Source organism: Bubalus kerabau, chromosome 1, assembly GCF_029407905.1.
Source record: "Bubalus kerabau isolate K-KA32 ecotype Philippines breed swamp buffalo chromosome 1, PCC_UOA_SB_1v2, whole genome shotgun sequence".
In the NCBI taxonomy this organism is placed as follows: domain Eukaryota; kingdom Metazoa; phylum Chordata; class Mammalia; order Artiodactyla; family Bovidae; genus Bubalus; species Bubalus kerabau.
The window spans coordinates 186,001,112-186,022,398 of NC_073624.1; the positions used below are offsets into that span (position 1 = coordinate 186,001,112).

The 21,287-nt window shown below is 40.6% G+C and overlaps 1 protein-coding gene across 1 annotated transcript in view; it reads right to left on the bottom strand.

Moving 5' to 3' along the window:
• Window positions 1-2,769: 2,769 nt before the first annotated feature.
• Window positions 2,770-21,287, bottom strand: part of LOC129624517 (adhesion G protein-coupled receptor E1-like) — a 47,845-nt gene continuing 29,327 nt past the window's right edge. The window contains exons 2-8 of the mRNA XM_055542585.1: window positions 14,233-14,379; window positions 11,401-11,547; window positions 9,141-9,202; window positions 7,608-7,703; window positions 6,064-6,241; window positions 3,127-3,246; window positions 2,770-2,780 (exon numbers count right to left, since the gene is read on the bottom strand). Of these exons, the coding sequence (XP_055398560.1) occupies window positions 2,770-2,780; window positions 3,127-3,246; window positions 6,064-6,241; window positions 7,608-7,703; window positions 9,141-9,202; window positions 11,401-11,547; window positions 14,233-14,379 (761 nt within the window). The remainder of the gene's footprint in view (window positions 2,781-3,126; window positions 3,247-6,063; window positions 6,242-7,607; window positions 7,704-9,140; window positions 9,203-11,400; window positions 11,548-14,232; window positions 14,380-21,287) is intronic.

The window sequence follows — 21,287 nt, forward strand, 5'->3', positions numbered from 1 at the left end:
TCTTCTTCAATTAATTAGAGGCTCAAGTTTCAATTCTTGGGTCAGAAATGAAATTTTTCCAAATGTTAAAAAAAAAAACCTCTTTCATCTGACTTCAAAATTTGCATATTTATTTATTTTTGGCTGTGCTGGGTCTTCGTTTTGTGCAGGCTTTTCTCTAGTTTCAGAGAGCAGGGCCTACTCTCAAGTTGCAGTGCGTGGGCTTCTCACTGTGATGGCTGGCTTCTCTTGTTGCTGAGCATGGGCTCTGGGGCACGTGGGCTCAGTATTTGCAGCCCGAGGACTCTAGAGCTCAGGCTTAGTAGCTGTGACACAGGGGCTTTGTTGCCCTGAGGCATTTGGGATCTTCCTGGACCAGGGATCGAACCCATGTGTCCTGCATTGGCAGGTGGATTCTTTACCATTGAGCTACCAGGGAAGCTCTCATCTGACTTTTAATGTTTTGAGCCTTTTATTTTTTCCAGCTTTATTGAGGAATACTTGACAAATATAACTGTACATACTTAAAGTATGTGACTTGATGATTTCACTTTAAGAGACCTTACTGTGAACATCTTGGGCTTCCCAGGTGGCTCAGTGCTAAAGAATCTGCCTGCCAGTGCAGGAGGCACGGGTTTGATCCCTGGGTCGGGAGGATCCCCTGGAGGAGAAAATGCCAACCCACTCCAGTATTCTTGCCTGGAAAATCCCATGGACAGAGGAGCCTGGCAGGCTATAGTCCATGGGATTGCAGAGTCGTCTTTATCTGTTCATTTCCCAACAGTAAATAAGGCTACAGTTTTTATCACTTCTTAGTCTGTTGAGGGAATAATTCCCATCACGTAATTTTTGGAGTAGCTAGTAACCAAGCACTGGGCTGAATTTCCAATCTCCATTGGCAATTCCTGATAAACCAGCTTAGGGAGAAAGAATTGACTACAAAAACCATACTTTTTCACTACTGGGTTTACAGGTGTGATTGGTAGAAATCTCTAGGTGCTCAAACAAGTTGATATACTTGCCCACCTGTATATGGTGAAATGTGAAGTTCACAGGTTTGGCCAGGGAACAATTCTTCTTGCATCCTGTGGTACCACTTATCACCTTGGAATTCAGTTGAAAGTGATCCAGCTTTTCATCAAGAGTTAGGTTTTCCTTAGACGCAAAGGAGCCATCTAAGATGGACCCGAAAGACTTGTAAGAAATAAAGACCACAGCACCTGAAAGGAAGCAAGGATACGATCAACCTGAGGAGGAGATGGGGGAATGTGTAGCCAAAGTTAAGAATTTATCTGGCAAGTCTCTAAGAATTCAAATACGGAATGTAGAATCCTAAATCCTACTTTGTTAGATCATACATCCATGAAAAAGAGATGTGGGAGATTTCAAAGCCTTTCCACTTGCAGGATGATAAGGCTCTGTCTGGATTCTAGAAAAGATACCCTCTGTGTCCCTTGCAGCAGTTTACAATAGTCAAGATATGGAAGCAGCCTCAGTGTCCTCCATAGATGAATGGATAAAGATGTGGTATATATACACAATGGAATATTCAGTTCAGTTCCGTTCAGTTGCTCAGTCATGTCTGACTCTTTGCGACCCCATGGACTGCAGCTCGCCAGGTCGCCCTGTCCATCACCAATTCCTGGAGTTCACTCAAACTTATGTCCATTGAGTCGGTGATGCCATCCAGCCACCTCATCCTCTGTCATCCCCTTCTCCTCCTGCCCCCAATCCCTCCCAGCATCAGGGTCTTTTCCAATGAGTCAACTGTTCGCATGAGGTGGCCAAGTACTGGAGTTTCAGCTTTAGCATCATTCCTTCCTTTTTTTTTTTTTTTTTACAATATGCTTTATATTTTTATTTGTTTAAAATATTCTAGTACTGATTTTAAAAATAAAAGTCAACTACTTTCCTGGCAAAAAAGGAGGGGTTTATCTGGGTGTAGCAGAGAATTACAATTTGGGACAAACAACTCATGGCAGAAACCATAGGCAAGCCCAATGAACAAAGGAAAGAAACATTATTTTAAAAAAGAAACATGGAGAAAAGAGGGGATGTTGCAAGAGGTTGTTTTGAATCAAAGTCCCTTGGAGAAAAGTGAGAGTTCAGAGTGATGATGGTTCTCACTGACTGAGTTGCTAGGAAGTGGATTTCTTCTAGGAGGCATGATACACATCTTTTCCTGGAGATGCTATGTATACTTTTTCCTTTTGGAGACTATAAATGATGAGTCTTTGTTGATGATTCTTTTGGGTCTATCATTGGCATTTCTTCCTGTAATGGATGTGGAGTTGTCCTGCATGAAAGCTCCCCATTCTGGCCTCCCAGCTTCATTTTTAGTGTCAGTCAGTTCAGCCACTCAGTCGTGTCCGACTCTTTGTGACCCCATGGACTGCAACACGCCAGGCCTCCCTGTCTACCACCAACTCCTGGAATTTACTCAAATTCATGTCCATTGAGTCAGTGAGCATCATTCCTTCCAAAGAACACCCAGGACTGGTCTCCTTTAGAATGGACTGGTTGGATCTCCTTGCTGTCCAAGGGACTCTCAAGAGTCTTCTCCAACACCACAGTTCAAAAGCATCAGTTCTTTGGCGCTCAGCCTTCTTCACAGTCCAACTCTCACATCCTTACATGACTGCTGGAAAAACCATAGCCTTGTCTAGATGGACCCACAAAAAAGAAAGAAGTCTTGCCATTTGCCGCAACATGGATGAACCTGGAGGGTATGATGTTATGTTGAGTGAAATGAGTCAGACAGAGAAAGACAAATCCCACATGATTTCACATCTATGTGGAATCTAAAACACAAGACAAAAGAGAAACAGACTCATGGACACAGAGAACAAAGTGGTGTTTTCCAGAGGAAAGAATGTGAAGGGCGCATGGGGAGAAGATGGGTGATTGGAATTATATATGTCACAAAGATATAATTATACCAGAGAATATAGTCAGTAATATTGCAACAATTTTGCACAGTGAGTTGATCATTCATAATGTATAAAAGTATCAAATCAGCCTGCTGTACAGCCGAAATTAGTATAGTATTGTGTATTAATTATTAATATAATTCAATAAAAAATAAAAGTAAATTTCCCCTGCCCCCAGTTCTAGAGATGTTGAGATAGTCTAGGTAATTTCCGTTACCTCCAGTTCCTCCTCCAGTGACAACATTGCAATCGATGTCCATTGTCTCCTTTTCAGTCTGTAATTTAACCATCTCGTTTTCTGTTTTGCAGCTGTTCTTGATAGTCAGCGCTTCAATAACTAAAAAACAAAAAAATCTGTGTGAATATTGGAAATCTTTATAAACACTTGTTTTAAATTATAATCTCCTTGTCCATCTCATTTTTAAAAATGACAAGGACTTCCCTGGTGGCCCAGTATTTAAGACTAATGCTCCCAATGCAAGGTGCACAGGTTTGATCCCTGGTCAGGGAACTAGGATTCCACATGCAGCGTGGTGTGGCAAAAAAATGAATAAAAATTAAATTTAAGAAAATGATGACTGTAGGAGTGTCTGACACTTTGTGACCCCATAGACCATACAGTCTATGGAATTCTTCAGGTAAGAATATTGGCGTGGGTAGAAATTTCTGTAGGAATTTCCCCATGGGATCTTCCCACCCCAGGTCTCCTGCATTACAGGCAGGTTCTTTACCAGCTGAGCCACAAGGGAAGCCCAAGAATACTGGAGTGGGAAGCCTATCACTTCTCTAGTGGATCTTCCCAACCCAGGAATTGAGCTGGGGTCTCCTGCATTGCAGGTGGATTCTTTACCAGCTGAGCTATCAGGGAAGCCCTTGACAACTGTGGGAGCTTCAAATGAAAACTGGAGCTTGGGTGCTGGAGTTGGAGTGGACACATAGAAGCTGTTGGCTTTATTTGGGCACCCAGTCTCTTATTGGAGGTAACAGATTCAATATGGTAGAGTTGAGTGAGGCTGGCATGAGATTGTCTCATCTCTTCTAATCATGAGACTGATATCTTTCCTTTTGACCACACTACCATTCAAGAGAAGGTCTTAATTAAAGAGTTTAAAAGGCCATTATTTACTAATCATACACTTTTTCACTTAGTTTGATACATGCTGAAGAATAACAAGGCATATAAGTCAGTTACTATTGATACTATGGACTTCCCAGGTGGCTCAGTGATAAAGAATCTGCCTGCCAATGCAGGAGATGCCACAGATGCGAGTTCAATCTCTGGGTCAGGAAGATCCCTTGGTGAGGAAATGGTGAATCTGGTGTTCTAGTGTTCTTGCCTGGGAAATCCCATGGATAGAGGAGCCTAGCGGGCTACCATCCATGGGGTCTCAAAAGAGTTGGACACGACTTAGTGACTAAGCAATAACAACAAATAAAATAGATAACTGATGAGAATCTACTGTACATATGCACATAAAATCTACAGCACAGGGAATTCTACTCAGTGCTCTGTGTTGATCTAAATGGGAAGGAAATCCAAAAAAAGAGGATATGTAGCTGATTCATCTTGCTGTACGGTAGAAACTAACACCACACTGTAAAGTACCATATTCCAATAAAAGTTAATTTAAGAAAGAATCACAAGGCATCTTATTCCTTCCCTCCATCTCTCCATACTCACTCTTTTGTCTCTTTTCTTTTGAACAAGCCAAATATTTTAATCACCTACACATTAATCAACTTTAGCACCAACCTTTCTCTTTCTCTCAAACCTGGCAGCAAATTCACCTTTTTGCTGAAAAGACACCAATGTTGGTGTGAATCTGATTGGGAGCACTGACTTCATCTAGACCGCCAGTAGATCTATCCTGGCTGATCCCAGTCACATAACTGCATTCACTGTTCCTCCAGAGCAGCCAATCGGATCCTTTCAAAATGTGAATCAGATAGGGTCTCCCTGAATAAAAGCCAGTGTTGTTACAATTCCCAGAAGACCCTGTCTGATCTTGCCTTACATCAGTTCCTTGACCAGTCATTTCCAGACACTCTGCAAGTACCTCCAGTGCACCAGGAATGCTCACCCCAACCCCTCTGCCCAGGATCATTCTCCATGAGATATGCACGTAGCTCACTCCTTCTTTTCCTTCAAGTCTTCTTACAAATCTCACCTCCTCTCCAAGCCTACTCTAATCAGTCTAATTAGCATCACGAACTGCTTCCCTGGCATTTGCTATCTCCCTCCCCACATCTCTAAGACAGAAAGATGTGATTACATCAAAAGTGGAAACATCTTCACCCAAAAGTCCTTTCAAGAAACCACAGATTGGCAGAAGATATTTAGAAACATAAATGAAGTCCATCATATGTAAAGAGGTCCTAAAATTCAATAAGATAAAAACCAAAAATATAATGGACAAAGAACAACTGGATAAGGGGAAATGAACAAAGAATATAGATCAGAATAATTACAGCAATGAAATCCAATGGCCAGCATAAAATGAAGACTTCTAGTCCATTAGTAATCAGTGAAATGCACATAAAACTACAGCAAGGAACCATTGCTTACTCATAATGTCATCAGGGGAAAAATATCTGAAAACTTAAGGATATGGAAGGGGGAAACTATATTTCAATAAAATAATTGCTTTCCAAAAAAGTGGAATCTTATCCTCTAATTGATGATAACACCACATTTTTTTTCTGCCCATATATTCAGTCATTCGTTTGATGATTAGTAAATGCTTTGAAGCACCAGACACTTTACTAGGTGCTGCTTATGCCCCCAACTTTTATTGATTCTAAAACTAAAGGCTGGTTTATCCTTCAGTGTGTCCTTGATAAAGATTGTACATAACTCTAGGGTGACTCTTGGATTAAAAGTGACAGTACACGCAGCCACGAAAGATTCACTTTGAAAATAGGTTAGACCTGAATGATGAATGGATGGTCCAGTCAAATGAACTTTCAAGCCTCATCCAATGAAACTTAGGGTTCTGAAGAGAAATAAGATATTTCATGTCAAGTACATACACAGATTTTGCCAGTGTAAAGAAAGAGAAGGCTGTTTTCTGGCAATGGAATTGTAGCTCAACCAGCATTTCCTGAACCCAATTAAGTTTGAGAGTCTGCCTGAGTATCTATGACCACAGCTTACCCATAAATTGTGACTCTTTCCTCAGCATTCCTCCTGTGGGTCGATTGAGGGCAGCTTCATAGGCTGCCGATTGCACTCTGTGAAGATACTGTGTCGCTAAATGGGCAATTTCTTCCTTGCGTCTCTGAGATGACTCGCTGATGGTGTTGCTGAAGTTGCCAAAAGAATCGGCTATTTCCTGCCATACAAACAGTGAGCGTGCAGACGTAGAGAGCAGACGTGTAGTTGCCGAGAGGGAGAGGGTTGGGAGAGGGATGGACTGGAAGTTTGGGATTAGCAGATGCAAACTATGATACAAAGGATGGATTAAAAACAAGGTCCCACTGTGGAGCACAGAGAGCTACCTTCACTATCCTGTGATAAACCACAATGGAAAAAAATAAATTTAAAAATTGTGAGTGTCCTCACAAAATAGAAACAGACTCACAGACAATTTAGGAATTTGGGATTAACATATACACACCTGTTGTTTACCCAAACAGGTAAGCAACAGGGGCCTACTGTATAGCACAGGGAACTATACTCAATATTCTGTAATAATCTATATGGTAAAAGAATCTGAAAAAAAAAGAATATATATATATATATATATATATATATATATGAATCTCTGCTATACACAGGAAGCTAACACAACACTGTCAATCAACTATACATCAATAAAATTTTAAAAAAAGAATAGAATACCTAGGAATAAACAAAATAGTGTGATATGCCACTAAAATTTTTTTAAAAAGAATGAAATATTGAGGAATAAACAAAAAATAATGGATGTGAAAATGACTATTGTCTAGGAGGAAATCATAAAAGGAAGCTAAGACTACAGATTTTATTTTCCAGACCTTTCTCGAAGCTTCCACAACTATGAGCTTTCTCTGGGATTATTCCCATTGCCTAATAGCAGAAGAAGGGAACAGTGTAGGGAAAAGGCGTGAATGTTTAAACAAAGCTGGAAGAAACTCAGACCTTTACACTGTCACTTCATTCCATTGTGAAGTAATTGAATGTTTTTAATTCACTGGTCCTAGATTTTGCATCACCTTCTACCTGGTTTCCTGGGTGGGGACGATCCCCCGGAGGAGGAAATGGTAACCCACTCCAGTATTCCTGCCTGGAAAATCCCATGGACAGAGGAGCCTGGTGGCTATAGTCCGTGGGGTTGCCAAGAGTCGGACACGACTGAGAGACTGAGAACGTGCCCATGCTGCCTGGTTTCACCTTTGCTTTTCTTCTTAATTCCCCTGCATTTGTGCTTTCTTTTAGAGCTTTTTAGTGTACCCCTACAGAAATGATCAATTGTCATCTAATATGGGAAAATGCTTATTTTCAGAAAATTAGGAAGGGAGAGACCTCTGTAGCCAGTGGAATTAAGGTAAAAATCTATTGTGGGGTTTGCATTCCTCCTGTGATGTGGAGACAGAAAGGAAAAAGAACTTGTCCCACCTAATTTATAATTAATTCCTTCAGGCATATTGGAGGAAGAAAAAGATGGAGAATTATCTACTCTGAGAAAACATTCACAGAAACTGGGAATGATTTCAAACCTGTAACTTAAGTGTGACATTGTTATCTTCTGGTACTCCTTTTGTCACCATGGTAACAGAGCTAATCCTTGTGTTATTTGGGTCTTTGGTGGTGTCCTAAAAGGAAAGAATAGAAACATATCTCATTGGCTTTCATTCAGTTAGAAGCATCCAGAGGTTGTTCTCAAGTCCTCAGAAGCTTTATTAAAACAGTTGGTCCTGGCAGAGAAATACTCTGACATACCTTTGAATGCAAGACTGCAAAATTAAACACACTTGTTGGAGTTTGACACATACACAATGTAAATAAAGTTCAATACATTGTTTTGGGACTAGTGGGCATCCATTTGAAAAGAATGAATCAGTTCAACACCCACCTCATTATCCTCAAAAATAATTTCTAAAGAACCAAAGTGTTAAAAGTGCCTAAATATAATAAAATCTAAACTCTCAAGCTAATCCCTTTTTTCCCACTGACAAAATCAAAATAAATTAAAATTGGAGAAGAGGCAATTCAAATATATTAACTTTAGGGGATGGAGACATAATAATAACCAAGAACCATTCATAATAGTCAAAATATTAACATTTATTTCTGTTTTTGTATATTTTATTTAAAATATTTGTGTTCCTATATAACATTATTTATACATAACCTTTGTATATAATATATAATAATGTAGACAGGTTCTTCCACTGTCTCTTTTAATAAAAACAATCTTCATAGCATATTTACCTTTCTTCTTGACTGTGATTAGAGACAGTCTATTTTCCAAAAGTGCACTTTGACCTAAATGGTCTAGAAGTCAGGATTTTTAATTCCTATAAGGTATATATGACACTGGACAACTTAGACCAAATTACAGATAACTTTTAATGAAACAAAGGACTGGATTTTGAAAATTCATCTTATGGGTGTACATACTGGTTTCCTTATTGTCTTAATGTAACATGTATTTGTTTTGTAGGTCACCTTTAAAAGATTTATTGACAATAACACACAGTACTTGCAGCAATGAAATTATATCAATCGTAATAATGATTAAATTGAGGGCATAGGGGTGCTTCTTTTTTAAAAAATAATTTGATCATGCGATTTGGCCAGGGATCTTAATTCCCTGACCAGCGATGAACCCCATGCCTCCCACATTGGAAGCATGAAGTCTTAACCACTGGACCACCAGGGAAGTCCCAGGGTGCTTCTTTTTTTTTTTTTTTTATAATTAATTCTGTACAAAGCTAGTGTTGACTGAGAACACTTCATGGCTGCCATGTTTTCCCCAAACAATACTTTGTTGCTCAAAATGAAAGCAATAGATAAAGCATAAAATATGGAAGAAATAGGAGAGATCTAAAAATATTAATATCAAGAAACATATTTTTATCCCCAGAGACCATTATGTGTGTATGTGCTGGTGGGGTTTGGGGGGTTGATTTGAATCCTTGTTTTATATTTTAGCATATTCCCCCTAGAGAGTATTTTGTTTGTAATTATTGTTTATTTCCACATACTGGTGGTGGGCACCAAACAGATTTACAAAGATGGGAACATACCTGTTGTTTATGGTCTTCTGAAAATGTAACTTGGGTTGGGGTAGGGGAACTACGGTTGATTCCTAGAAATAGAATGAGAGTTCAAAAAAAAAAAAAAAAAGAAATGAAATGTTTGTTCACAGTCTGAATTTGGAGAAATTTCCCTCCCAACTTTTCTCCCAGCTTTCTTTCCAAATGGGATTTCTGCTTCTCAGTCATGCCTGCTGGCCAACTGAAGTATGTGAGTGTGTGTGTTAGTTGCTCATTAGTGTCCAAGTCTTTGTGACCCCATGGACTGTAGCCCGCCAGGCTCCTCTGTCCATAGAATCCTCCAGGCAAGAATAGTGGAGTGGGTTGCCATTCCCTTCTCCAGGGCATCTTCCCAACCCAGGGATCGAACCTGGGTCTCCGGCATTGCAGACAGATTCATTACCATCTGAGTTGCCAGGGAAGCCCAAAACTGAAGTATAGTTTTTGTGGTTTTTTTTTATAATATTGTGTTAGTTTCAGGTGTATAATATAGTGAGTCTATATTTTTATGGATTATATACCTCATTTAAACTTATCACAAAGTAGTGGGTATATTTCCCTGTGCTGGGCAATATATCCTTGTTGCCTATATATTTTATACATACTTGTTTGCGCCTCTTAATTCTATACCCCTGTCTTGCCGCTCCCCCTTTCTTCTCCCCACTGGTAGCCACTAGCTTGTTCTCTATATCTGTGAATCTGTTTCTGTTTTGTTATTTACATCTGTTTGTTTTATTTCTTAGGGTCCACATGTAAGTAATACGTTACAGCATTTGTCTGTCTTTGTCTGATTTATTTCACTAAGTATAATACTCTCTAGTCTGTATTGTTGTAAATGTCAGAATTTCATTCTTTATGTTGCTGAGTAGTATTTCATTGCATGTATATATCTATATCTATCTGTCTATCTCTTTATATATCTCACATCTTCTTTATCCATTCACCTGTCAATGGATGCTTAGGTTGCTTCTGTATCTTGGCTATTGTAAATACTATTGCTATTTTAAAATTAATGTCTTTGCTTTCTTCAGATATATATCCAGGAATGGAATTGCTGGATCATATGGTAACTCTAGTTTTAGTTTTTTTGAGGAACCTCCATACTGTTTTCCATAGCGGCTGCACCAATTTACATTCCCACATCCTCTCCAACATTTGTTGTTTGCAGACTTTTCCATGATAGCCATTCTGATATGTGTGAAGTGGTATTTCATTGTGCTTTTGATTTGCATTTATCTAATGATCAGCAGTGTTGAGTATCTTTTCATGTGCCTGTTGGCCAGCTGTATGTCTTTGAAAACATGTCTATACAGATCTTCTGTCCATTTTTAATCAATTAAAAAAATTTTTTGATGTTGTATGTGCTGTTAGTATATTTTGGAAATTAATCCCTTATCCATCACATAATTTGTAAATATTTTCTCCAATTCAGCAGGTTGTCCTTTTTAAAAAAAATTTAAATTTTGTATTGGAGTATAGTTGATTAACAATATTGTGTTAGTTTCAGGTGTACAGCAAATTGGTTCAGTTATACACGTGCATGCGTGCTCAGTCACGTCTGACTCTTTTGCAACTCCATGGACTGTAGCCTCCCAGGCTCCTCTGTCCATAGAGTTTTCCAGGCAAGAATACTGGAGTGGGTTGCCATTTCCTTCTCCAAGTTATACATGTATATGCAGCTATTCTTTTGAAAAAGAATTTGTCTTTCTGTTTTTTAATTGAATTGCTCTATCTTTGGATTTTTTTCAATAGAAGTAAGGATGACAAGTTAAAATATCAATAAATTGACAGCCACTAGGGAGAGCCTTTGTGGTTACTTTAACAGAAGCTGCGCATTTGATGGAAGGCATCTCTGCTCAGTGGTAAAGAACCCGTCTGCCAATTCAGGAGATACAGGAGACACAGGTTCTATCACCGGGTCCGGAAGATCTCCTGGAGGAAGCAGCCATGACAACTGCCTCCAGTATTCTTGCCTGCAGAAGCCCATGGAGCCTGGCGGGCTACAGTCCATGGGGTGACAAAGAGTCAAACACGGCTGAGCAACTGAGCACACACACATACATGTTATGCACACATAAACACATATGAACAGCTGTATCAAATGACAGTGTTTAGATACTGAGGAATTTAAAGGTTATTAACATTTTGAAGTCAGAGCCATACTGATTATTTGTTTGTTTTTCATCATTTGTTTTGGTCAAATCTTTCTTTTAGAAAGTTTTCCCCTGAAGGTGTCAGAGAATCTGCTTACCTACACAAGTTCCTCTGGAGCCAATAAATTGAGTTCTCCCCTCAGGAGTCTCAAACCCAGGATTGCAGACACAAAAGTAGCTTCCCTGAGTATTCTTACATGTGGCTGTCAGTGGGCACGCTGTGCTGTTCAGGCATTCATTCTTATCTGTGGCAGAAAAGGAAAGGGATGAAAAATGAATCATTCAGTGACAGCTCCATGGGGTCACTCAGGGTTCAGTGAGTTCACTTCTTCATCCCAAGCTTGTGCGTGTCCACCACACACAAGTCACAGTATCAGCCAGCATCAGAGCAGTGAACAGTCTGTGTATTTCAAGGCACTCACCTTGAGTGAACTGAACAACAGCAATAAATACTTCAATAAAACACTTTTTAACTAAAAAATTAAAAAAGAGACTTAATACATATTTGGGCTTCCCTAGTGGCCCAGATGTAGGAGACCTCAGTTCAAGGATCAGGAAGATCCCCGGGAGAAGGAAATTACAGTATTCTTGGAAAATCCCATGGGCAGAGGAGAGTGGTGGGCTACAACCTCCTACAGTCCATGGGGTTGCAGAGTCTGACATGAATGAGTGACTAACATTAACTAACATACATGTTTATTTATTTTAAAAAAACAGTAGAAAGAACAGGAAGTGATGAATAGAGATTTTTAAAGTATGAGTCTAGAAAACATGTCTCGGAGGCAGTGACAAAGTATAAGAGAATATGAAAACACCATACAAGAAATTCCTCCCCCCCCCAAAAAAAAAACCCCTAAAAACAGTGAGGTAAGATTTAGAAAGAGAATGGGACTCATTGGGCTTCCCAGGTGGTGTCGGTGGTGCAGTGGTAAAGAATCTGCCTGCCCATGCAGAAGACACAAGCGATGTGGGTTTGATCCCTGGGTCAGGAAGATGCCCTGGAGGAGGAAAATGGCAATCCACCACAACATTCTTGCCTGGAAAGTTTCATGGACAAGAGGAGCCTGGTGGGCTATAGTCCAAGGGGTCAGGGTGTGATCGAGTGACTGAGCACGCATAGAACTCATCTGTGTAGAAAACAATGGAAGGACTAAGACGACTTTATGATGAGTCCACATTTTCTGTGTCTTGAGCACAGGTGGCATTCTTATATTCAGAGTCTACAAACAATATATGCTGGAGAGGGTGTGGTGAGAAGGGAACCCTCCTAAATTGTTGGTTGGAATATAAATTCATATAGCCATTATGGAGAATAGTATGGGAATTTCTCAAAAAACTAACAATATAATTGCCATATGATCCAGCAGTCCTGTTCCTGAGAAAATTTCTCTCTACCTAAAAAATAAATACATAAACAACTCTTTTTATATGAGTTGATTTCTCCATGTGAAAAACTCAGCAGCAACATCTGAAAACTCACTAGTGTGTTTCAGGAGTTGAGTTCTTTTAAAACACTTTCTAAAAACTACATTCTAAACCTCTGAAATAACATGTTAGAATATACAATGAAAACAAATTCCCATGCACAAATCTTTAAGTTTTTTTTTTTGCTATAAATATAAACTTAAGTGATAAAAGTTTTTTGAAATCCCCAAATGCAAAATGGTAGGAATAGAATTTTATGTGAACTATATATTTTTAATGTATTAGGAAACATTCTCCTTAGAAGGAAGTCTATAACAAACCTAGACAGTGTATTAAAAAGCAGAAATACCACTTTGCTGAGAAAGGTCAAATCTATGGTTTTTTCAGTAGTCAAGTACAGATGTAGAGTTGGACCACAAAAACGCTGAGTGCTGAAGAATTGATGCCTTCATACTGTGGTGTTGGTGAAGACTCTTGAGAGTCCCATGGACAACAAGGAGATCAAGCCAGTCAATCCTAAAGGAAATCAACCCTGACTATTCATTGAAAGGACTGATGCTGAAGCTGAAACTCCAATCCTTTGGGCAGAGCTGACTCACTGGAAAAGACCCTGATGCTGGGAAAGATTGAAGGCAAAAGGAGAAGAGGGGAGCAGAGGATGAGATGGTTAGATAGCATCACCAACTCAATGGACATGAATTTGAGCAAACTCTAGGAGATAGTGAAGGACAATGGAGCCTGGTGTGTCCATGGGGTCGCAAAGTGTCAGACACCACTTAGTGGCTGAAAAAAACAACATTTCCAAGTGGGAAACTAATAGGCTATACATGCCTGCCAACCCCTTATTAATATGGACTTTAAAATATTCCAGATTGAGGACAAACCCCTTTTATACATCCCTGGCTAACATTCCTTCTTATTTAGTGCTGTGCTGTTCTGTGCTTAGTCGCTCAGTCATGTCTGACTCTTTTTGACCTCATGGACTGTGGCCTGCCAGGCTCCTCCATCCATGGTGATTCCCTAGGCAAGAATACTGGAGTGAGTGGTCATGCCCCACTCCAGGGGATCTTCCCTACCCAGGGATTGAACCCAGGTCTCCTGCATTGCAGGCAGATTCTTTACTGTCTGTGCCACCAGGGTAGCCCAAGAATACTTGAGTGGGTAGCCTATCCCTTCTCCAGAGGAACTTCCCAACCCAGGAATCAAACCAGGGTCTCCTGCATTGCAGGCAGATTCTTTACCTGCTGAGCTACCAGGGAAGGTCCTTTTACTTAGTATTTAGATCCCAAAACTCTGCAATCTAAACAAAAAGACCCTTGAGCTAAAGAATTTAATGGCTCTTTATGATATTCAACAAAAAATGCTTTCCATGCCTAACACGTAGGTCTCTACTATCAAAGCCATTGACTTGATCAGTTATTCTCCAACTTTAGGTCCAATATGTCAATATGAGGGATAAGTAGACCTACTTTTGTCTAGAATGTTCTTACCTAAATAACACTCACCTATGCACGTCACTCCAGAACCATTAAAATATGTCTTCCCATTGCTTGATTCAAATCCGGATTTACAGGTGCAGAAGTAGCCTCCCACAGTGTTCGTGCAGGTGGCTTTCGAAGGGCAGGCCTGGGTATTCAGGCATTCATTCACATCTGTGATTAAGGATCCATCAAAGGTCAAACAAGTGAGTTCAATCCATGTTGCCCTCCTGTCAGGCAGACATTTGGTCTGCCATGGGGTACTTCCTAGGTTCCTGGCACTTGGTTTATCATTCTCTTACCCACCAGTTAATGAGAGCATTCCAGGTCCTGATTCCACAGAATTATATTTTTACAGGGGGACAAGGGAACAAATTACCCCATATGGAAAGGATTGCAAATAGATGTAATATAAGAAGCCAGATTGAGGCCAAGAGGAGAAGGGGGTGACAGAGAAGGGGGTGACATAGGATGAAATGGTTGGATGGCATCACTGAACTCAAAGGACATGAGTTTGAGCAAACTCAGGGAGTTAGTGACGGACAGGGAAGGGAAGCCTAGCGTGCTGCAGTCCATGGGGTCTCAAAGAGTTGGACACGACTGAGTGACTGAAGAACCACAACAACGAGAAGCCAGAGGTGGGATGAACTGAGAAAGTAGCATTGAAACATACACGTTACCATATGTAAAATTAGAATGCCAGTGAAAAGTTTACTGTATGATGCCGGGAGCTCAAATCTGGTGCTCTGTGACAACCTAGAGGGGTGGGATGGGATGGGAGGTGGGAGGGAGGTTCAAGAGGCAGGGGACATATGTATATCCATGAGTGTGAGCAAGCTCTGGGAGTTGGTGATGGGCAGGGAACCCTGGTGTGTTGTAGTCCATGGAGTCGCAAACAGCTGGACACTGAGCGACTGAATTGAACTGATAGCTGATTCATATTGATGTATGGCAGAAAGAAACACAGTGCCATAAAGCAATTATCCTCCAATTAAAAATAAATAAATAAATAAATAAAAGGAAGCCAGAGGCTAAGTGGAGGTCAGGAAGAGAAATTCTGTTGGATGTCCAGGGCAAGTGTGGCTGAGATGACTAAGTATGAGAAAATCTAGCAGAAGGTGGGTTTTTTTTTTTTTTCTTTTCTGGCCCTGCCACACGGCATGTGGGATCTTAGTTCCCCAACCAGGGAACGAACCTGGGTCCTTTGGGTTGGAGGCATGGAGTCTTAATCACTGGACAGCCAGGGAAGTCTCTAGCAGAAGGTTTTCTTGAGCAGTGGGACAAGTCATAAGATGGAGACCATCTTGGTGTGGAAGGCTAGACAGGAGTGAACAGGGAGATAGAATGATCATCCCTGAGTTCAAAATGTAATTTCAAGGGCTCTCCTGTTGACTCAGTGGTAAAGAATCTGCCTGCCAGTGCAAGAGATGTAGGTTTGATCCCTGGTCCAGGAAGATTGCACATGCCTTGGAGCAACTGAGCCCGTTTGCCACATGTACTGCAACTGCTAAAGCCTGCGTGCCCCACAACAAGAGAAGGCACAGCAGTGAGAAGCCTGAACACGCAGCTAGAGAGTAGCCCCCACTCGCCACAACTAGAGAAACACCTGCACAGCAATGAAGACCCAGGACACCCAAAATAAATAAATAATAAAAAATGTCATCTTAAATGGTTAACGTCTCAGGGCAGTTCAGTTCAGTCGCTCAGTCGTGTCTGACTCTTTGCCGCCCCATGAATCGCAGCACGCCAGGCCTCCCTGTCCATCACCAACTCCTGGAGTTCACTCAGACTCACGTCCATCGAGTCAGTGATGCCATCCAGCCATCTCATCCTCTGTCATCCCCTTCTCCTCCTGCCCCCAATCCCTCCCAGCACCAGAGTCTTTTCTAATGAGTCAACTCTTTGCATGAGGTGGCCAAAGTACTGGAGTTTCAGCTTTAGCATCATTCCTTCCAAAGAAATCCCAGGGCTGATCTCCTTCAGAATGGACTGGTTGGATCTCCTTGCAGTCCAAGGGACTCTCAAGAGTCTTCTCCAACACCACAGTTCAAAAGCATCAATTCTTCAGCGCTCAGCCTTCTTCACAGTCCAACTCTCACATCCATACATGACCACTGGAAAAACCATAACCTTGACTAGATGGACCTTTGTTGGCAAAGTAATGTCTCTTCTTTTGAATATGCTATCTAGGTTGGTCATAACTTTCCTTTCAAGGAGTAAGCATCTTTTAATTTCATGGCTGCAATCACCATCTGCAGTGATTTTGGAGCCCCCCAAAATAAAGTCTGACACTGTTTCCACTGTTTCCCCATCTATTTGCCATGAAGTGATGGGACCAGATGCCATGATCTTTGTTTCTGAATGTTGAGCTTTAAGCCCACTTTTTCACTCTCCCCTTTCACTTTCATCAAGAGGCTTTTTAGTTCCTCTTCACTTTCTGCCATAAGGGTGGTGTCATCTGCATATCTGAGGTTATTGATATTTCTCCCGGCAATCTGGATTCCAGTTTGTGCTTCTTACAGCCCAGCGTTTCTCATGATGTACTCTGTATAGAAGTTAAATAAGCAGGGTGACAATATACAGCCTTGATGTACTCCTTTTCCTAATTGGAACCAGTCTGTTTTTCCATGTCCAGTTCTAACTGTTGCTTCCTGACCTGCATATAGGTTTCTCAAGAGGCAGGTCAGGTCGTCTGGTATTCCCATCTCTTGAAGAATTTTCCACAGTTTGTTGTGATCCACACAGTCAAAGGCTTTGGCATAGTCAATAAAGCAGAAATAGATGTTTTTCTGGAACTCTCTTGCTTTTTCCATGATCCAGCGGATGTTGGTAATTTGATCTCTGGTTCCTCTGCCTTTTCTAAAACCAGCTTGAACATCTGGAAGTTCATGGTTCACGTATTGCTGAAGCCTGTCTTGGAGAATTTTGAGTATTAGTTTACTAGCATATGAGATGAGTGCAATTGTGCAGTAGTTTGAGCATTCTTTGGCATTGCCTTTCTTTGGGATTGGAATGAAAACTGATCTTTTCCAGTCCTGTGGCCACTGCTGAGTTTTCCAAATGTGCTGGCATATTGAGTGCAGCACTTTCACAGCATCATCTTTCAGGATTTGAAATAGCTCAACTGGAATTCCATCACCTCCACTAGCTTTGTTTGTAGTGATGCTTTCTAAGGCCCACTTGACTTCACATTCCAGGATGTCTGGCTCTAGGTGAGTGATCACACCACCGTGATTATCTGGGTCATGAAGATCTTTTTTGTACAGTTCTTCTGTGAATTCTTGCCACCTCTTCTTAATATCTTCTGCTTCTGTTAGGTCCATGCCATTTCTGTTCTTTATCGAGCCCACCTTTATGTGAAATGTTCCCTTGGTATCTCTAATTTTCTTGAAGAGATCTCTAGTCTTTCCCATTCTGTTGTTTTCCTCTATTTCTTTGCATTGATCGCTGAGGAAGGCTTTCTTATCTCTTCTTGCTATTCTTTGGAACTCTGCATTCAGATGCTTATATCTTTCCTTTTCTCCTTTGCTTTTTTTTTTTAATTTTATTTTATTTTTAAACTTTACATAACTGTATTAGTTTTGCCAAATATACATGTGTTCCCCATCCCGAACCCTCCTCCCTCCTCCCTCCCCATTCCATCCCTCTGGGTCGTCCCAGTGCACCAGCCCCAAGCATCCAGTATCGTGCATCGAACCTGAACTGGCAACTCGTTTCATACATGATATTTTACATGTTTCAATGCCATTCTCCCAAATCTTCCCACCCTCTCCCTCTCTCACAGAGTCCATAAGACTGTTCTATACATCAGTGTCTCTTTTGCTGTCTCGTACACAGGGTTATTGTTACCATCTTTCTAAATTCCATATATATGCGTTAGTATACTGTATTGGTGTTTTTCTTTCTGGCTTACTTCACTCTGTATAATAGGCTCCAGTTTCATCCACCTCATTAGAACTGATTCAAATGTATTCTTTTTAATGGCTGAGTAATACTCCATTGTGTATATGTACCATAGCTTTCTTATCCATTCATCTGCTGATAGACATCTAGGTTGCTTCCATGTCCTGGCTATTATAAACAGTGCTGCGATGACCATTGGGGTACACGTGTCTCTTTCCCTTCTGGTTTTCTCAGTGTGTATGCCCAGCAGTGGGATTGCTGGATCATAAGGCAGGTCTATTTCCAGTTTTTTAAGGAATCTCCACACTGTTCTCCATAGTGGCTGTACTAGTTTGCATTCCCACCAACAGTGTAAGAGGGTTCCCTTTTCTCCACACCCTCTCCAGCATTTATTACTTGTAGACTTTTGGATCGCAGCCATTCTGACTGGTGTGAAATGGTACCTCATAGTGGTTTTGGCCCAATCAAAAAATGGGCCAAAGAACTAAACAGACATTTCTCCAAAGAAGACATACAGATGGCTAACAAACACATGAAAAGATGCTCAACATCACTCATTATCAGAGAAATGCAAATCTCCTTTGCTTTTCACTTCTCTTTTCACAGCTATTTGTAAGGCCTCCTCAGACAGCCATTTTGCTTTTTTTGCATTTCTTTTCCATGGGGATGGTCTTGATCCCTGTCTGCTGTACAGTGTCACAAACCTCAGTCCATAGTTCATCAGGCACTCTATCTATCAGATCTAGGCCCTTAAATCTATTTCTCACTTCCACTGTATAATCATAAGGGATTTGATTTACATGAATGGTCTAGTGGTTTTCCCTACTTTCTTCAATTTAAGTCTGAATTTGAAATAAGGAGTTCATGGTCTGAGCCACAGTCAGCTCCTGGTCTTGTTTTTGCTGACTGTATAGAGCTTCTCCATCTTTGGCTGCAAAGAATATAATCAATCTGATTTTGGTGTTGACCATCTGGTGAGGTCCATGTGTAGAATCTTCTCTTGTGTTGTTGGAAGAGGGTGTTTGCAATCTCCTACTAAATATAAATATGAATAAATATGAACATCTCAGGGCAATCTCCTACTAAATATGAACTCCTTACTACTCTTTTTAATGACCACAAGGCACAGTGTATGGGATCTTAGTTCCGAGAACAGGAATTGAACCTGTGCTCTGTGCGGAGGAAGCGGGGAATCCTAACCACTTTATCCATAGAGGTGCTGTACTATTTTACCCTTCAGTAACAATCTATGTGCTGGAGAAGACCCTTGAGAGTCCCTTGGACAGCAAGGAGATCAAACCAGTTAATCCTAAAGAAAGAATATTCATTGGAAGGGCTGATGCTGAAGCTGAAGCTCCAGTCCTTTGGCCACCTAATGCCAAAAGCTGGTTCACTGGAAAGACCCTGATGCTGGGAAAGATTGAAGGCAGGAGGAGAAGGGGGCAACAAATGATGAGATGATTGGATGGCACCACTGACTCAGTGGACATGAGTTTGAGCAAATTCTGGGAGACAGTGAAGGACAGGAAGCCTGATGTGCTGCAGTCCATGGGGTCACAAAGAGTCAGACATGACTTAGCAGCTAAACACCAGCAACAATCTATGAGACTTCTGGTTGCTACACATCCCTGCCAACATTTGGTACTGTCTGCTTCTTAATTTTAGCCACCCTTGCAGGTTAAGAACAATTATCTCATTGTGATTTATTGCATTTATTTTTTGGCCACACCTTGAGGTATGTGGGATCTTAGTTTCCTGACCAGGGATCGAATCTGTAACCCCTTCAGTGGAAGCTTAGAGTTTTAACCATTGGACCAAGAGGCAAATCTCATTGTGATTTTTAACTTGCAGTTCCCCAGGCTGGATTGCTTTTTTTGCTTTCATTCTTATCATTTGCAAGATGAAGAAAATATTCTACATATTTGGTCATCCTATGACCCAGTGATTACTCTTAGAGGAATTTCCCCAAGAAAATCCCCTCCCAAGATGAAAACATACATCCACAGAAAGACTTGTACAAGAATGTTCACAGCAGCCCTATTCATTGTAGTCAACCATCGGAGAGTCAGGTGTCCACCAGCAGGATAATGGAACAATAAACTGTGGTGTATTAACAAAACGAAATGCTATGTCTGATTGACAAGAAGAGATATTCAGGATATACTAGGTGAAATAAAAGCATATTGTAAAACACTATAAACTGTGACCATATTTGGTAAAATAAGGCATACAAAGTTACATCTGTATTTATCAAATCTCAGTCTATATCTGTATCTCTTTATGTGTGTAAATACATATTAATATTTATATACATACTATTTAAAATACACAGGCTATCGACACAAAGAACCTACAAAAGTTATATGGAAATAATAAAAGAGGATGATTCTTTTAACTATGGCTCTTATGTCTTGAGGGCTTCCATGGTGGCTCTGGTAAAGAATCTGCCTGCCATGTAGGAGACCTAGGTATAAGAATATATATATACATATATATGTAGGTAAAAGAGCGTATATATAAGCACCATAATAAAAAGAATGGTTTTCTCTATATTATTTCTATACAATTGTTCTTCTGATTTTTGTGGATTCTTTGTGTAAATAGCCTCAGTTACATAGTATGAATAAGACAATAAAGCTATTTCTTTTTACCATCTGAGCCACCATGGAAGCCCCAAGCTGTTTCTTTTTAAGTGTCATAAGTTTAGTGTGGTGGGAAAAACTGTGAGGGCTAGAATTACTTGGAGAGTTACATGAATTTGAGGAGGTGCTTACCATTTCCATATTTCTCTTTTTAAGTCTGAATTTGGGGAGAGCAAAACTTGTTCTGCTTATCCCCAAACTGCTTTGTAAAGAAACATCTATAAGGACTTCCCTGGTGGTGCTGTGGTTAAGATTCCACCTTCCAGTCCAGGGGCTGTGGGTTTGATCCTTGGTCAGGGAACTAGGGTCCCACATGCCTCGGGGTGCAGTCAAAAAAAACACCCAAGAAACTAGAAGCATCTACAGAAACACAAACTACACAAACCATTCCAGATTCACTCTGCCCATCACCCACATACCTTGGAATGATGAGTTAGGAATATTCAGGAGGAAAATTAAGCAGGAAAGTCCTGGGGGAGAAAACAAAAGGGGAGTTTAATTTTTAAAATACTTCGGGGACCTGAATCTATTGAGGCT